Below are 18,635 nucleotides of genomic sequence, written 5' to 3'. Positions count from 1 at the left end.
CTTTGAAAAATGCTGAGAGGGGTGGTGGGTGAGGATGGGGACATGCCCACCCTTCCCTCCTTCCACTCCTTTGGGCAGCAGGATGGACGTGCCACACTTGGAGGGCCTCCTAGAGGCAACCTGTGCTCTGTGCTCTGTGGCCTCCAGGCCCTGTCTGCTCCCAAGGAAGCTACTGTCACTTTCCCATGCTGACTTTCACCCTGGGGGCCACACTGCTCTCGACTTGGAAGGGGCTCGCAGTTAGTCCTGCCCTGGGCAGAGTTGTATACCCTCAAAAACCCTCTTCCCGCACAGACCAACTCCATCGCCTCAGGCGCCTATTTCTGTGTCCCTGTTTCTGTCTCACACGGTAGAAACCCGCTCACTGTTTCATTTGAGCAGCCATTCCTTATTGGTTTCATGTAAGAACGTTCAGAAGCTACAGATGTCTAATGAAAACAGTGGCTTCCTTGTACGGCTCTTACCGATGGCCAGAAGTGTCCATGGAAGGTGTGGTTATCACTGCTGACAGGGAAGGGCTGGTGCCTTCAGTGAGGTCGTGTAGATGAGTGTCAGCAACTGCTTCTCATGGCAGCAGACTGTTGTGACCCAGCTGACTCCTCTGTCCTACTCGGACGGATCGCAGTGGCTCGGGTGAGACCTTCCTGTTAGCAGCACCCATTCAGCAGTGGCTGGCCAGCTTACAGCCAGTGTCAGAGAAATAAATAATAAAATCCATTCATAACTGTTCATAACTGGGTCCTTGACAAGCAGCAGAGTCCCAGTTTGATCAGAGTTCCTTTGTGAAAAGTATCTAAGCATTACATCCTTATTTTAAGATAATTCTTTAAGATAACACTTTTTTTGCTTATAAAAACAACTCAGGGATTTTTCTTTCTTTTTTGTCTTTTTGAGACAGGGTCTCACTGTGCAGTTCAGGCTGGCCGTGAACTCACTTTGTAGCCCAGGCTGGCCTCGAACTCGCAGCAATCCTCCTGCCTCAGCCTCCCAAATGCTGGGATTACAGGCATGTGCCACCACTACACCTGGCAACTTGGGGATTTTTCTGATAAAATTTTAGGAAAAATACTTAAAATTTTAATTGTACATTTACTTCCAGGATAGCTTGGAAGTTTCACTATTTCCTTTGAGAGCAATAGAACTATGTTTAGATATATAGGGAGAATTTTAACCTCCCAGCACTCACACACGTGGGGAGGTCCTAGCATTTTCTCACATCAGAGCGGAAGCATTTCAGGGAACTGGTGAGGCACTCTGTGCCGAGCTGCTCTGTGGGTTGGCCTGGCTTTCACACTGAAGGATCAAATGGATTGTGGGATCGTGTGAGATGGAGAAAAGGAGAAAGCACAGAAAAATGACCACCACTTCCTGTGGTCCTAAAGCAAAGGGAAAGAGCCAGCAGTGACATGTCAAGGAGCAGCCACCAGCATGTCCACATCAGAGCTCTTACTCATAAGACACCTACTGCTGTCATCTGTGTGCTGCTTACAGAGGTTCTGATCATTGCTGTATTGTTTTCCTGATCCAAAGGATAATGGAGGGGCTGGGGATTTAGCTCAGCGGCAAAGCGCCTGCCTGGCAAGCGCAAGGTTGTGAGTTCGGTTCCTGGTACCAGAGAAAAACCAAAAAAAAAAAAAAAAAAAAAAAAAAAAAAAAAAAGGATAACGGAGAATAACAACTATTGAAAGTCACAAGAAACGAGTAATTGGCTTTTTCCCTCCTGTACTGGGAGTTGAATCCAGGGCCTTCACACACAGCTACATTCCAGCCTTTTTATTTTATTTTGGGGGTTTTTGGAGATAGGGTCTCTGTGTGTAATTCAGGCTAGCCCAAACTCACAGCAGTCCTCCTGCCTCAGCCTTCTAGAATGTTGGGATTACAGGCATGTGCCACTGTGGCTGCTAAGTAATTGACTTTAAAAAAAAAAAAAAAAAAAAAAAACTACAAGGCTTGAGACCCTCTCTGAATAAAAGTTCTTATGATCATGATTTTAGGGGTTTCCACCACAGGTACAGTGCTTGAGGGTACTCACTTTTCCTTATCTCTGGAATGAAGGAAAAGGCAAGAACCCAAAAATTGTAAGTTCAACCCCAGCCTGGGCAACTGAACACGACTCTGTCTCAAAAAGTGAAAAGAGAGGGTTGGGAGTGTAGTTCAGGGTGAAGGTCCTGGGTTCAATCCCCAGTACAGCAAAATTAAATATTGTACAGGGTGCTTCACAAATATATTTGTGATTATTCCATTTCTATCACAATCTACATTTTCAAGTAATACTTCAGTATCCCTTACAAACTACAAAAAGGGAAAAATTTCCACTCTGTCGCTAGGAACATCCTCCACTGACTTTACTCTTTCGATCACACATTTCACTGCTACCAATTCAAGTCAGGAGTCCTAGGAACACGATTATGGGAAGCAAGGAGGTCGCTGCCATGGTGACAGAAGAACCAGCGCGGTTCCAGAGAAGGAAACTGAGGAGCAGGCGAAAGGCCATTTTAAAAAAATAAGCCTCTTGGTCTTGGCAGCCTCTTGCGTAGCAGCAAGAAGCACAGGATCTGATGGTCTGTGTGTTGGGGAGGAGGTGGGCCGGACCTCATTAGATGAAACTGGAGAGTTTGTAGAAGGGAGAGATGTTCCAGGATTTGTCTACTACAGCAGCCTTGGCATGGGAACAGTTGAGCGCTCCAAGAGTAGAGTGCTTGAATTTACAGTTCTGTCCATTTATGGCTAGTGACCATCCTACTAGACAGCCATGTACAGATCATACAAAATAGAATGTTATTCCATTTAAAAACTCCACCCACAGTGTAGTGGTCTGGAAACACAAGCCCTGGCCGAAGCTTAAAAGATAGAAGCCCTCCCAGCCCGGAGGGTATGTGAGGGTCCGTGGCAACCTCCAGTTCTTACACCTAAGTGGATTAACTCATTTCTAAACTGTTTAAGTGTCTGTTGATGTGGGGAAACTGTTATACTTCAGGCCAGATGCTGGGGTCCTTGAGAGCCGGCAAAGCTTCTCAATGTTGTTTTCAAAAAATTTCCGATGAAGTTTCACATCTAGCTCCTATCGATTGCATCTGATGGCTTTTAGCTCCAGAGTACAGAAGCTTCTTAGATGGACCGCTAGACGCTCAGTACTGGGAGCCACCCCACTGCCCCATGGAATGCTCCTGAACCCTCACCTGCAGAGCTCCCCTGGCCACTCTCAGATGAGCTGCTTCTCCTCAGGAGCTCAGAGGACTGGCTGTGGGGCCTGAAGCTGCAGGGCTCATCATAGTCACACGCCTGGGTCCCAGGAGCCAGCCTTGTAATAAGCAGCTAAAGGCAAGGTCTCAAAAACACAGAGCTGTATTTCAAAGCATGTGTTTACCAGAACCGAGGGCACCTTGATTCAGAAAAGGGCCCGGTGACTCACAGCAGTTGGCTTTCCCCTATCTGGGCTTCAGTGTCCCCATCCGAGAAGAAAGGCTTGACCTGGATCAGAAGCGTGAACCACAGAGGACCAGATGAGTGCTTAACACCAAAGACAGCTGTCGGTTAGGGTTGCCTTTGCAGTGACGAGCTGCTCTTGCCTGCTGAGAAAGGGGGATGTTCTGTTCTGCTGAGCAGCCGCCCACCCCGGCATCCAGGCTGCCCTCACCAGCCCTCTCCATCGCTCTGCCTGCCTCTGCAGTGCGGCCCTGCTCAGCATTCCTGGCAGGACCCGCTCACCCTGGCTGGACCTCGAGGCCCTGCCAGCAGTCCGGGGAACAAGCTGTGCTGGATGGTCTGAGCGGAGGGGCCCGCCCGATGTGCCGGGATTAAGTGGCCCCGCCTCAAGGCACATGGCTCTGTACAGTTAGGGAGAAGTAGGACAGGCAGCAGGTGACTGGCCTTCGGCAGACGTCTACACAAGGCGTTTGGATTTTTGTCCTATTTCTTCAGGGCCGTGATCAGCTGCCAGTTCTTTGCTTTCCAGTTCCAAGGATGCCACTGCCCTTGTATGTGTGTGACAGTGTCTCACTCTGTAATCCAGGCAGGGCTTGAACTCACAGTGTAGCCCAGGCTGCCACTGAACTCTCAGTCCTCCTTCCTCAGCCTCCCAAGCGCTAGGATGACGTGCATGTGCCGCTATGCCTGGCTCCACCTGTGTCGTCGTATAGGTAGCCAGTTTCCCCCTTCTCATGACCCCCATGGGCACTTGAGTTCAGCGCGGATCATCACGAGTCTTGCTCGTTCTGCTCTGGGACCAGCACTGTGCCAGCTGCCAGGGAGGAATGCAGCAGAGGCCATGTATGTCCTGCCCCCCCCCCCGTCTCCTCCTCCCACTGCAGCTTGGAGGCCGCAGAAAGTGTGCCAGTGGAGATGAGGCAGGGACACTGGAGGGATGGTGGTGACATACTCTGAGGTCACCTGATGAAAAGCACTAAAAGTGCTAAGTGGCAGCATTCGTTTTTCTAGAAACCAGTGTTACAGGGTGGGAGAACCATGACACAGGGTCACTCTGCTGACCCTGTGTTGGAAGGACAGTTGGGAGTTTCAGGTCACTGGAAAACATCCAGATGTTAAAGGGGAAATGTGTCTGAAAATCTGTCTACATGCTCCTTGACTTTAGACAGGATTACATCCAGCCAAACCCATCCTGCCAAAAGTTGGAAATACGGGAAGTCAAAAAAGCACTCAACCCACTCCCCTACCAAACCTATTTGAGTAGCACAGTGCCCTGAAGAAGTCAGGCAGTCCTCCATCAACCTAGGTGCCACTGCCTGGCATCCTAGGAAAGAACTGTGCCGCATACCACCAGCCCTGGAAAAGATCTGACATTCAAAATGCAAAGTATGGTTTCTACTGAACTTCGTTTTTTTGAGACAGGGTTTCACTATATAGTTCAAGCTGGCCTTGAACTCACTATGTAGCCCAGGCTGGCCTTGAACTTGAGGCGGTCCTGCCTCACCCTCCCGAGTGATGGGATTACAGGTGTGCACCACCATGCACGGCTTTTACTGAAGGCATATCACCTTCACATCAAAAATTAAACTGCTAGTCAGGGACTTGACTATGTTAAGTGAATATTTTAATGAATACTGCATACAAAAAAGTGTGCAACCAATTTCCATGAAGTGACTCTATACCCAGGACCAGGTCAAGAAATGAATTCTCAGCCCCACTGTTACCACCCCTCCTTCAGGCCAGAATCCCCACACCCTGGCACAGAGGTGCCCTCAGAATTGCCCGCTGTCAGGGTGGATGTTGTATATGGTTCTTTTGGGTTTCTGGTTTGGGGTATTAGCACAAAGCTGCCTGTAGCACCCTGGCATCTTGGGAGCCGCATGTGCGGGCCTGCTTGTTCATCCTGGGAGTGGGACTGCTGGCCCCAGGGCGCGTGAGTGGCAGTGAGGGTTGGGGTTTGCCCCAGCACTTGAATGGCCTCAGATTGTCTTAAAAGTTACTTTTTGCTTCCCCCTTCATAGAAGTTGTTGCTTTTTGTTTTGTTTTTGAGACAAAGTCTTCTCTGGGCGGGGAAGTAGCCTCAGTGGCACAGTGCCTGCCTGGCAAGCGCAAGGTGCCGAGTTTGATTTCCAGTACAAAAAAAAAAGTCTTGCTATGTAGCCCAGGCTGGCCTCAAACTCTCAGTCTTCCTGTCCTGGCCTCCCCAGTGCTGGGATTATAGACATGTGTCGCCACTCAACCAGTTGTTGCTTTTGCCACGTTACTTTCAAAGATTCCCTATGATCACTTTTCTCAGATGCCATGAGCTGAGCACCCAGATGCCACAGCTTATTAAAATGTGGCTGAACTTGTTTTAAAGTTCACATAGGCCAGGAAGAGACAGTTGGCCCATGGGGATCCCTGGGTGGAGGTGGCTCCTGGTTCCCAGTGAGAAAGGCAGGGCACTCCTTGTGACGGCCACACAGGGAGGGGTCAGCGCCTTTCTCCAAGAAAGGGCAGAAGGAAGGCGGTTTCCAGGGGGATGCGGCAGCCAGGGCAGACGGCTGGGTGAGCCAGGCTTGAAGTGATGTGTGAGTGCCTGGGGCAGACACGCTGCCCTTGCTGAGCGCTCAGCCACTGAGGCTCCTTCCAGTGCCAGGCTGCTGCTCTGGCTTTGTGCTCCAGGCAGTTAACAGGCCTCCTAGTGTATTTTCAAGATAAATAATTAGCCCTTAATCACATTATGATATAAAAATTACACCAGAAACTTCTTCTGGCCCTGCTCAGGAAGCTCAGAAACAAATCATTTTTGAAACAATGTATGTTGTAGAAACAAATCATTTTTCCCAGCCCTGTTAGGATGTCCTGAGTAGGGGAGTTGCTTTGCCCTCCGATGAAAACTAGGCAAGAGTTCGGCGCTCTGCAGCCCGGCCCTGGGGACCCTGTGGTAAGGGCACAGTTCAAGCGCCCCCACTTGTCTCTGGCTGTGGAAGTGTGTGCATTGGACATTCAGCAGACACCATCACAAAGGTGTCTTTGCCCTGGCTTTCCTTCATCCTCAGGGTTTAGTTTGCCTGTGCCCGACTACTGGGAGCTTTCTGGGACTTCAGGACAGCCTAGTGGCATGACACTGCCCCCTGCTGGGTGGCTACGAGAATTAGCTCCACACACTGAGGCAGTGACTTGCTAAAAGGAACAGCAGGGAAGATTTTGAAAGACTGCAAGCTTTCGGGAATGAAGGAAAGAGGGTGCCCCTGAGCCAGCTGTGCATCTTGGTGTGTGACACGTGCAAGGCTGCCTTCCTCTGGAGCCCCGGGAGTGGAGGCCTGGCAGAGCTCCATGAAGGGCAGTGCCTGAGCTTAGCTGCCATGTGTATGTTTTGTTTTTTTTTTAAACTTTCTACAAGATCTGTCCCTGGCAATTGCAATCAGCCCCCTAACCAGCAAGGTTTTATTTTTACTGGGTTTTTTTTTTTTTTTTCTTTTCATTCAGGATTTGGCTCCCAAGAAGCAAAGTGCAATGGCTATAGCTCTACAAGAGCCTCAGAGTCTGTTTCCCTGAAATCTAAGGTGTTCTGTTAACAGGTGTTTTCTTCTGTACTGGAGCGCTTGTGCACAGTCTGATCCTCAAGGGTCTGCGTTTCCTGTGCTTCGGCGATGATGGGCTCGTCGGCGCCAAGTGCTGGGGGTCACAGGCAGATCCGTACAGCCCGTTCTGACACATGCAACCTGGAACACTGCCTTCTTCCCCTTACTCTTCCAAGCGAACTTAGGACACCTAGGCAGTCTCAAAACCTGTGCTTATGCTTTCCATGTCTTTACCCACCTGATTTAAAACTCCGTATGTAGCCGGTGTGGTGACGCACACCTGTAATCCCAGCACTCAGGAGGCTGAGGCAGGAGGATCGTTGTGAGTTTGAGGCCAGCCTGGGCTACAAAGTGAGCTCAAGGCCAGCTGAAACTACATAGAGAGACCCTGTCTCAAAAAAAAAAAAAAAGACTAAAACTCCCTATGTCAGGAGCCTTCCATAAACAACTTCTTTTTCTTTCCCCAGAGTGATGCAAATGGGACCGCCAAGCCGCCTTTCCTCAGGTACGCACACCTTGGGCAAGCAGCTCTCCTGAGCATGGTGCCTCCCTCCTGACAGGCGAATAGCCAGCAGTGTCCTCCATGGACCTGCAGCACCCAGCCCAGGAGGCTCAGCCTCAGCAAACCTTACTCTTGGAGTCCAGGAAAACTACGGCCACCTTTCTCTTGACCGCTTCAGTCATTCCGGGGACTAGGGCCTGGAAGAGACAGGACACCGTGGCACCTGCCTGGATCTGGGCCATCCTAGGAGGGCTCTGCCACATGGCCTTCTTCCCAGTAGAAGACTAAAGAGCTATGAGCTCTCAGGTGTCAGTTACTGGAAGCTTTGGGGTTGTGCCAAGCAAGGTGGCACACACGTGTAATCCCAGCACTGAGGCAGTCTGAGGCAGAAAGATCACAAGTTCAAGCCCACTATTTAGCAACTAAGACTCTGTCTCAAAATTTTAAAAGGGCTGTGTGATATAACTCAGTGCAAAGGCCTAAGGTTGGCCCCAGAACCAAAATTTTAAAAAGAAAAGACAACTCTGGAGGGGTCCCTAGGTGCTGGCATGGAGAGAACTGCCAGGGGCTCTTATACTTCAAAATGCCACCCAGAGATACACTGGGAAGACAGTGAACAACATGATTTCATAAAGCCAGAGCAGTAGTAATTAATATCAAATTCCTGTCTTGGAGCAGTATTTCTCTATAGATTTTTTTCTTTCTCTCTCCTGTAGTGGGGAAAACCCCTTTGCTACTGTGAAACTCCGACCCACAGTGACGAATGATCGATCAGCACCAATCATTTGATGAAGATGCCAAGGATTCTCCTGGTTCCTCTACTGTTCAGTTCTCGCCTGCAGAATGATAGGTATCCATTGTGTGACAAGTTCTGGGACTGTTGGAAGCTTCACCAGAAGGTGCCTGATTTTCAGTGTATCCTACTTGAGCAAATCAATGCATTTCTCAATTAACACAGTTGAGCTTACACATTTCTGTAAAAATAAATAATAGTTTAGTGGCCAGCTCAATCATTTAAAATATTTTCTTCCTGCTCTATCTAAAAATAGTAAATTTGGTTCCAATCCCTAGTGTATCTGTTTTTAATATTCTGATTTTTTTTTTTTTAAATTGCAGCTAGAATAAGATAGTCGGTGTTTTCATGACTGGCTTTCTGCATCTGAATGCAAATGAGACCAGTTCTATTTTATAAAGCATGTGCTCTTAAGTAGCATTATGTTTATCCAAAGAAAATATTGTATAAGTTTGCATCTTAGCATGCAAATCATAATTTTAAGCAATATAAATTATGAAAAAATATATTAAATATAATTTTTTAACTTACAAATTTTAAACTCTTGATTAAACATAGAGCTCCCAAGATAGACAGGTGGTCACGACCACCCCGATTTAGACAGAGCCGAGGGCTGAGTTCTGAGACATTTTGCCTGCCATTCTCATAGCCATACTTAACATTCTGTGTTAAGAGTTACAAGCTGGCTTCCCGGTGGCCTAGCACATTGGAAATATGCTCTCCCTGAACTAGCAGACCAAAGCTGCAGCTGCTGACTTACTGGGAAACCTCTGGTGGTCCAAGTTCGTGTGTGTGAATCAGGTACTAACTCTCAAAGCCAAGTAATAAAGCCAGAATGACTCCAGTGACCCTGAAGGGCAGAGCCGGTATTTCAGCTTGAAATCACATGGAGGACTCCGGGTAGGCCTCTGTACCCAGGGGCTGGAGTTCGTTCTTGGCTACCAAGGACCAAAAAATCAATCAAAATTCACACCCAGGCCACTCACTGGGTATAGGAGAAGGGGCTGTTGCTTATCATGATCTCATCACTTCTGAGTATTTTTCTGTAAGTTAAAAGTTGGTCATGGTTTCAGTAATGGCAGTAAACTGGTAAACATGAGACTTCAAGCACCGCTGGGCTCTCCTGGGAGGACAAAGCAGGCGCCCCCATGAAGAGCTGCTGCAGGATGAGATCATGCCCTCCCTGTCATGCAGCACTACCTTGAAAGGTGCCCCAGCCAAGTTTCAAATTCACATGGGTGGCCCCACCATTTCCAAAACACAAGAGCAGAGTTAACGGCAGCCCATTGTTTTCAGCAGTGAACAAGTGAGGGGCAGGTTTCGGAAGTGTGTGAAGCCCAGAGAACATGGGTGAGATCTCCTGGCTTTGTTACAGGGGTGCAGGAAAAGGCCCCAGGACCACTTGCTGCAGGAGGGTGGGGGGGGGGGGCACTGGGCCTGAGGTGCCTACCCTGAGGCGCATGCTCTGCAGCTGTCACAGTTTATGGTTCAATGTCGGTAATAAAGGGGAATTGGAAACTATGTTCTTGAGCTCGGTGCCAACTGAGGAGCACACAGCCGCCCAACTGGTCTGCGTGGGTCAAACTTGCCTCGTAAGGGTCCACACAGCAGTGGGCAAACGCTGAACAAGCACAAGCAGCTGAACAGTGGTATGAATCTCATTTATTTAAAACAGTATTTCTCACCTTTCTCAAATTGAAGACTGCAAAAAAATAAAAGCAATGTTTTCTCGAGCTGTCGTTCACCTGGAGAGCAGTGTTGCTGCCTCCCACCCTCTGCGAGGCCTAAGCTGGCACATGCCAAAGCTATCCCACCTCACTTTACAAAACAGTCCTGAAGCTTAGTCAAATAAAACTACTGTACACAACATTTACATTAGAAAAGAGAGCTGGCCCTCAGAAAGCCAAGTGTGTTCTTTTAAGTGAAGGTCGCGCCACAGTTGGGACATCTCCGCTTCCTCAAGGCAAAGCAGCAGATGAACCCAAAGGGAAACAAGATGATGGCCAGGAAGATGCCCAGGAAGGTGAAGCAGTCCTCCAGAACGCCGACTCTGTGGAGAGAGGAGGCATGAAGGTTACCCCGCACACACCCACAGCTGCGAGCTACCCAGAACAGCTGGTGACCTACAGGAATGCCGGCCTGGGAGAGGCAGCCCCACCCCACCCCAGGCCAGTGCAGTGCACAAGAATCCATGCTTCCTCTGACGTGAGGAAAGTGACAGGAGGCAAACGCTAGTTTCCATAAAATTCCTCCAAGCTGCAAACAAGAGCCCCCCGCCCCAACCAAATCATTTAGAGTATTTTTTCTCCTTTTGAAGTTTTAAATTCTTTTCCATGCCTGAGGAAAATGCCATCCAAAAGTGATTACGATCTAGGATTTTTTTTTTAGTACTAGGGACTGAACCCAAGGCCTTTGCACTTAGCTATATCCCCAGTTCCTCAAGGTCTTAAGTTGCCTGGACTCAAATTTGTGATCCTCCTGCTTCAGGCTCCCAGAGTGTGGTTCTTTTGTTTTTTGTTTTAAATTGGTGGTAGGGTGAGCAAAAGACTTAAATCAGCCATGTTCATACAATGTCAGAAGACTTCTTAAGAAATTTAATCTCAGGGATGCTGCTTCATAGAAAATCTACCTTCTGTGCGTGGGACACACGTCCCACTGAACAGTTTCAGTGACCTGAGGTCATCACTCAGCCAAGGGTCTTTTCAGAGGCTCCAAAGATAGGAAGCCCGAGCCCCATAAAGGTCACACATGTAAATAGCTCCTCGGGCCATTTCTGGAGCTTTCTGGACCCAGAGCTGAAATTAAAATGAGAACCACATAAGCACAAATGAGGAAAGTGTCCCTCCCACCAGAAAGATTCTAATGGGTTATTCCAGGCTTCAGTGCTCACATGGGACTGGGCCCTGTGCTCAGGCTCTTCCTTCACGGGGGAAATGCCTCTGGGGAATGCAAGGACAGAAGGAAGAGGGCAGAGATGACAACATGGGACTGGAGGTTTGACATCTGAGCCAGTCCTGAAGGGGGAAAGGGTGAGGTAGAGATGGTCACAAGAGAAAGGGGAGCAGGGGCTCCAGGGACTCTGCACCTGCTGTGCACAGGGAAACCCAGTGAGTTCTCTGCTCAGGGGAGAGAATGGCCAGGGCCCCCACACGGCATCCCAGGCCCCTGATGTCTCTGGAGCAAGCAGCTTCCTTCTCCATCAGCGCTGCCTGCCCCCCGACAGTCTGTAACTGTCCCTTCTTCCCACCCAGGCCTGCAAGCAACTGCGGCTCCTCCTCCCACCTTATGTAGCGAGAAGGAAGGTCACAACTTAAAAGATCAAGTGTAAAGGTGAACGGAGGGCAGCAGGCTGGTGGTGGCCTTTCTTGCCAACCCCTGCTGGGCAAGGCTGGGGTGCCCCACACAGCCCAAACAAGATGCCGTGTGAGCCTGCACGCTGTGGCAGGCTGCTGACCAGGACCAGGACCAGGACCAGGACCAGGACCTGTGCTGCTCCCTGCCCTTGGGGGAGAACAGAGGTGTGATGAAATAAACAAGGATATTCCAAGTCTTGATTTTCAACTGCTAAGAACAACTCAGACCCAGTGCCTGCCTGCTGCCTCCAACCCATCCAGAGCTGCCCAAACAAACCCGCAATGGACAAGAAATTCCAGCAGCATTTTCCTTATCACCTGACCCCAAAAGCTCTGCAGAAGGAGGGTTTCTGGTCAGGCAAGCTGAGGACAGTTTCTCTTCTGGGAGTATAGTGTCCATTCACCCACAGGCTCTGTACCCCAGGTGAAAACTTCCACACAGCCGCGCTGTACCCCAACTCCTTTGAGTGTCACCCTGATGGGCTGGGACACAGGTATCCCTGTGCTGAGGCAGTGCTTATCAAAAGCACTGAGTTTGCGCTGTCCAAGTTACCACTTAATGTTTGACTGTAACAAAAGCACCCTCTTCTAAGAACCACAAAGTCACCCAGCCCTGCCACCCCTGCAAGTCCAGACCAGGCAGGGCACTTCGCCCAGCACACCCTGCCCAGGCTCAGGGCCTCCTGACCAAGGGTCAGGCATAAACGGACAGGACGAGAGGCTAGAGAGTCAGTCTCGGGCCCCTTGGAACTCCTGGGCCTCATTCTGTTTCTTCCCAGCACCTGCATGACCACCTCCCTTCAGGTCAAGTCCCAAGAAACAGGTCTGCATGTTCCAGGCAGAAATGTCCCATGAGCTGGGCATGATGGTGCACACCTGTAATCCCAGCACTCTGGAAAGCTGAGGCAAGAGGATCACAAGTTTGAGCCCACCCTGAACAATTTATCAAGACCCTGTCTCAAAAATACTTAAAAGGCATTCAATCGCCAGTACTGTGGGGAGAGAAAGTCCTCATGAAAGTGCAAAAGACAAAACGGAATCAGCTGAGAAACTTTCCAAAGGAGAAGCCTGGCCTCTAAAGAGGTCCCAAAATCCCATACCTGCCCCACCACCCATGCAGTGTGTGAGGAAACCACAACCTCCAAGGCCCACAGAGGCGGGAGGACAGTGACAGACTGAGCCTCTGCCATGCTGGTCCTGGGAACCCGCAGAGGGAGGGGTGGAGCCCAGCTTCCGCTCCAAGGCTGCAAGAGGCTATACTGGGCCACTAGGGCCTCACTGCCCCAGACAGCTGTGGAAGCTCCACCAGGGTGTGGTGGGGCTGGGGCGGCTTCCCACGTTGCCTGTGTCTTGTCTGCAGGCACCATCCCCGCTGCGTGTATTGCTCTCCTCTGCGGTCAAGCGTTCAGGGGCAGCAGCCTCCACCTACCTCCTCCCTAGTTCTCCATGCAGACCCCAACCCTCATCTGCACTCTCTGGGCTCTCCCCACCAGCAGCCAGGGCACCAGCACCACTTGGCACTGTGGTTCCTGACAGAGCCAGGACACCTTCTGAGTTGGCCTCATGGCCACCAGACCCATCCTGGGGACCTGAAGAATAACAGATTGGCCCAACTGGCTGGCTTGGCTCTCTTCAGCCCACAGGCTCCCAGTCCAAACTCACCGTGTGCCCTGGCCAGAGCTCGGGGCCCGTGGCCTGTGCCACCCTCCGCTGGCCCCACAGGCACGAGTGCCAGGTTCAACACTGCAGGGCGCCTGCAGCCTCCCCACTTCACTGCCTGGTCCACTCGCCCATGTCCCTCAGCACAGCCCAGAACCCACGTTCCCTCACCCCGCCCACAACCCCGAGAGCACAACTTTCCCTAAGTTTACAGCAAACTACCTGGCAGCAGAGGGACCCGCACAATGATGTAGCTATTTATAGCCCTGACTTACCTTGCATAGTGAGAAGTATTAACTACAGTACCACCCCATCCTCAAAAGGAGTGGTGGCGTGATCTTGATTTTTAAAACCTGACACCTCATCTGAGAAACACAATCCAGCCTCTAGGCCAGTGTAGATTCACGGAGCTCCAGAGGGTCCTGCTTGGAGAGCCAGCAGGAGACCCGACGTGTCCCCAACAGCGTCTTCATCTCCAAACCCAAGAAAGCCAGCTCAGCCAGGACTCACCCCAACTCCGTCCACTGGCTCAGAACCTAAATGCAAACCTGGCAGGCCTGACTACGGGTGACAGGTCTTGGGGGCAGGGTATGGAAGCTGGAGAAATTATGGAACTAATATTCAAAATTCATCTTTAACTCAACTCAAGCCTCCCAGAGCCACTGGCCATTGGGTCCTCTGACGTGTGCCGAGCCAGGTGCTGGGAGGTTCCTGACACCTCACCAGGGACCACATGGGCAGAGGGAGGGAGGGAGGGAGGAGGAACAAGCTTTGAGCTGCTGGCAACCGGCAGCACTGGCAGGTCCCAGGGCCAACAGCCAGCCAGAAAGAATAGCCCTTGCCACTCCTGTGTCCCCAAAGCACTCCCACTCCCTAGGGACCTCGTCCCCACAAGAAGCTGAGGCTATGAAGTGGGAGTGGGGTGGCTGGGTCCAAATCCTGGCATTCTGTGGGAAAGACCCCACCCATAGGCCCAAGACCCCACCCCAGGCCACCAGCAGCCTCTCCCAAGAAGGGAAGACTCGCCCAGAGTCCACCCTGCTAAAGGACAGCATCTTCCCTCAGGAAGAGGGAGCAACCCCAGGGCTTCCTCTGCTGGCAGTAGCCCTGAAGCCACGGCTGGGACAGGGCTCGATAAGCCCCAGCCAGCCCCAGCCTACCAGGGTCTCCACTCCAAAAAGGACCCCCTAGTGGACACAACTAAACAGGGACAGTTCACTACGACCTTGGGAAAAACCACCTATCACTCGGAGGCAGTTCTCACCAGCCCACGCCGGGCACAGCCGAGACCTCCAAGCAGTAGAGGGCAGGAAGGCTGGCGTGCGGCAGGCTTCCTGGACACTTGGCCTGTGCCACTCCTCCAACCTGGGGTCCAGCAGCCATGGCTGGGAAGCTGAGCCAGAAAGCAGCACAAGCCTCCCTCGGTCTGCATACACCTCAAAGCCTGCAGCCCGGACAGTCCCCCCGAGGATCTGGGCTCACTCCCCCACCTCGGGCCAGGACCATCTCAGGCCGGGGAGGGCCCACTCTTCCAGCCTGTGCAGCCAGCTCCACTCTCCGGCCTGCCCAGAGCAAGGCTAGGGCTCGGCTCCCACTCGGGCAGAAAGAGCCCTTCCATTTCCCGACAATGGAAGAAGCGCAGGCCCTGCTGCCCACTGCTCATGAACCCCTCCAGATGCCTTTTTTGTCACCTCATGCCTCAGAAGCCTCCACATGGACGCCCAGTGCCTCTGGGCAGCATCTGACCCGGAGAGCTGCACTTTCTCTAGGTTTCCAAGACGCCGCTCTCCCCATATTTCCTCCTGCCTCTGGCCACACCCAGAGCTAAATCTCCAATGACTAGGACCCAGCCGGTACTTCTGAGGACCCTGCACCCGCGCCAGGCACGTTCCACTTGAGATCTGCACTCCCAAGGCCCCAGCCAGCCTCACCCACCCCTCAGGGCACGGTGGCCCCACCATGCTGGGGCTGCACAAGCTGCCCTTTCTCCCTGCAGGTAGGGACAGAAGGACCCAGTTGCAGAGGCCCAACATGTGCGTGGTCACAGCGCTGGCCAGGCAGCCCGAAGGGGCCTCCAGCAGCAGGGCAGGGTGCCATGCGGAGGACGGGCAGGAGCCAAGCACAAGACACTCATCTGCCGGGGGTGTAAGAAATGCTTATCGACAGCTAAAAAAGGAAGGTGGAGTCAGGCGCTTGACAGAGGCTCAGACAAGATGGCAAAGTGACAAGAGACACGGGGCTCTTATGCCAAGCTCGCTCAGAGGGAATCACAGAAGTGTGACTTGGGCAAATTCATGCTAAGCCACCAGGGAGGGAAGGCACAGAGCCCAGCAGGGGAAGTGTGGTCACGTGGGAAGTGTCCTGTCGCCCAGCCCTAGGACGCCCCGCAGGGGCCGGCTTCCCTCTTTTCAGGGGAACATCTCCACGCGGTCACCACAGAGGAGCAGCCCAAGGGCCGCACCCCTTTCCGGCTGTCTCCTCACCCAAGGCTGCTGCTACAGTGGTGGCAGAGCATGGCCTGAGGGAGCCAGGGGCCAGCAGCGGAGGGCACTGTGGGCAGAGGGCAGGGGCTCTGGGTGGGTAGGCCTCCAGGGGCCTGGAGGATCAAAGAGTGCTCTCTCTGGGTAGGGTATGGTCAGAGGCTGAGGCAGGGGGAATCCCGAAATCTGAACACAGCTCAGGTAACTTAGTGAGACACTGTTTCCAAAAACAGAAAAGCTGGGGCAGGGGGGTGCCCTGGAGATGTAGTTCCAAGGTTATGCCCAGTCCTCAAAAGGAGTAGTGCCAAAAGAGCTGTGTCCCAGCTTTGCGGGTAGGGGGCGGTACTGAGAATTGAACCCAGGGCCTTTACTCTGAGTGAGACACATCTCCAGCCTTTTACTTTGCAACAGGGCCTTGCTAAGTCACCCTAGCCTCAGCCTTCCAGAATGCTGGGGTTACCACCACACCTGACTTCTGGCACACTCCCCTCAAGGACTAGGCACCCCCAAACTTGTTCTCCAAGGACTCAGTGCCCTCTAGACTGCCCACCACTGCCCTGGGGCACAGAGGAAGCAGCCAGTTTCCAGATAAAAGCAGTGCTCCCACAAGAGTCCAAGACCCTCCCCTGAGAGCAGGACACAGCCCGACCTTGTTCCAGGTTCTGTGTGTATAACGGGGAAGCCCCCTAAGCAGAAGCCACAGGCCTCAGAGATGACACAACCCACCTCTATTGGACAGGGAAGTATCGGACAAAGGGCTCCCCACGCTGGCAGCAGCCCAACCTCCGCTGGCCCCATTGCCCTGCTGCTCGCCTCCCCTCCGCCAAGTTCAGGGGATGGAGCAGCGAAGAGCCTCAGACCATCTCATTAGATACCCCCATTTCCCAGACTGGGAAACAGAACCAGCTGCATCTGGCAGGGCCAGGATCTGATCCCAGCTCCTCTAGCTGACAGGCCCTTCGCTCAGGATGCCCAGGAAACCCCAGCCAGACTTCTCTGCTCTAGGCTTTTTTTTGTTAACTATACTGGGGATTAAATCCAAGGTCTTCACACTGAGCTGTATCCCCAGCCCTTACTTGCTTTTAAGAAAGGCTCTAAATTGCTAAAGTGCCCAGGCTGGGCTCAAACCTGTGATCCTCCTGCCTCAGCCTCCCAGAGTGCTAGGATTACAGGCCCCAGCACAGCCTGGTTACAGGCATCTTTCTGATCCTCCCTCTAGCGGGCCAAGCCAACACCTCTCCTAAACTTGGGAGATCATTCAACATGCTCCTTCCCAAAAGTGGGCCATCGGAATCTTCCAGCTGGGCTGAGTGGTGACACGACCCCACACACGGCAGGGCTCTGTGGGCCCAGGACTAGCCTCAAAGCTCAACACACAGGCTGTCCAACCCCCACCTGTGCACCCACCTTTCCAGGCCTTCCCACTGGCTTTGGCTGTCAGCACAGGGCACCGCATCTTAACCCTTCCTGCACTTCGCAGGACCACCTTCCAGGCTATGCCCCTCCCCTCTACCAAGTGCACCCCAGGTGCCTCAAACCAGCTGGCACCCCACGTGCAGCCTTGCAGACACCTGCACGAGAGGCAGCCAGCCCTCTTTTCCTTCCTCTTCTGGGTCTACAGAGGCCAGTGTGCCCACCGGTAAACCACCACTGCCCTGGCTGGGGGTCTGTACGGGGGTCCACCAGTGTTTGCACTGGCTAGACCACACCCCTCTTTACTAGGCACGGGGTCAGCTCGGGGTTCCAGTCTTACCCTCTCCTGATGCCATCCTCCCATACAGTTGCCTCCAGGGCTCTGAAATCATTAACTTCTGAGGGCTCCACTCTGGGCCTGACACATAAACTTCGGAAATGAGTCTAAGTCCAAACCAGGGCAGCAACTTCAACTTCCTCCTCCCCAGGGAGGGCTGAAACTCTGCCCTGTCAACTCTGGCCAGACCTCCCCAATCATCTGAGCACCCCCAAGTGCGAAGGGCACGGAGCAAGTCTCACCTGTACTTGAATCCCCAAGACCTACACAAACCGAGTCTAGGGCTGCACCTCGGGCTCCAGAAAAGCGATCCTCAGAAAGTTTCTTTCGGCTCCAGTTTGAGGATATGAAAAAAGCCACTCCAGTCCGGAACAAAGAACCACAGGGTTTCCTCCCGGGCCAGCTAGCAGCCACGGGTAACCTAAGCCTTGCTGGGATTCAGCGACCCTCACAGATGTAGCTCCTCTGGCCACCTGACCCCCCACCCCCAGCTCCTTCATAAACACAAGGGCCACCTGACTCAGGTCCCGGGCAAAACAGATCTTCCACCTCCTTCAGAAATCAACGGCACAGTGAACTTGCAGAAATTGAAAAGAGAAAAAAAACCGTGATTGCCCAGAAGCAAGAAGAAACGATTCGTCGGTCCCCATTGTTAGCATTTCTGCTTCCCGCTCACTCGGGGTGCAATGCCCCAAAATGCACTCAGATCCCCAGGAAAGCGAGCCAACCTCCTCGGCCCAAGTTACATCGAGAGCCCCGGGAGAGCGCGCGCGCCGCCTCCCTCACTGCAACCTGCAGCCAAGGCGTCCCCGGCGCGAAGGACCCACGCCGGGACCCCCACCCCGAGTTCCCCCTCGCGAGCACGCTGGGCCGCCCCGCGCTGGGACTCACCTGCACACCGGGCAGCCTCCGACGACGACGATGGAGTTGGCGGGGTACCGAGTGACCGTCCGACCATGGATGCTGTACACCCTGGGGTGCGGGGTGGGAATCCCTGTGGGGGAGGGGAGCACGTCAGCGCGCGGTGGGAGCAGCGCCCGCAGCAACCCGACCGCCACGCGGAGCGCCGCGGGGCTTCCGCGAGGTGCCGGCGCGCCCAGGCCGGG

At 52.7% G+C, this 18,635-nt stretch overlaps 2 protein-coding genes across 2 annotated transcripts in view; one reads left to right on the top strand and one right to left on the bottom strand.

The window, feature by feature from the left end:
• Baiap2l1 (BAI1-associated protein 2-like 1) overlaps positions 1-9,805 on the top strand; it is a gene marked incomplete at its 5' end in the record, with an annotated part of 84,825 nt that extends 75,020 nt beyond the window's left edge. Inside the window, 2 exon segments of the mRNA XM_005397915.2 lie at positions 7,460-7,497; positions 8,211-9,805. Coding sequence (XP_005397972.1) covers positions 7,460-7,497; positions 8,211-8,283 — 111 coding nt within the window. The 3' untranslated portion in view covers positions 8,284-9,805.
• Positions 9,806-9,932: 127 nt separating this feature from the next.
• Positions 9,933-18,523, bottom strand: Bri3 (brain protein I3; the record flags this gene model as incomplete). Its single annotated transcript, XM_013521167.1, is given in 2 exon segments — positions 9,933-10,337; positions 18,421-18,523. Coding segments are annotated over 2 exon segments (236 nt in total), but the record flags the coding sequence as incomplete, so codon positions are not given.
• Between the last annotated feature and the right edge of the window lie 112 nt (positions 18,524-18,635).

Source organism: Chinchilla lanigera, unplaced genomic scaffold (assembly GCF_000276665.1).
Source record: "Chinchilla lanigera isolate Chin_1 unplaced genomic scaffold, ChiLan1.0 scaffold00059, whole genome shotgun sequence".
NCBI classification, from domain to species: Eukaryota; Metazoa; Chordata; class Mammalia; order Rodentia; family Chinchillidae; genus Chinchilla; species Chinchilla lanigera.
Note: the sequence above shows the minus strand (reverse complement) of the source record. Positions and strands in the feature narration are given on the sequence as shown.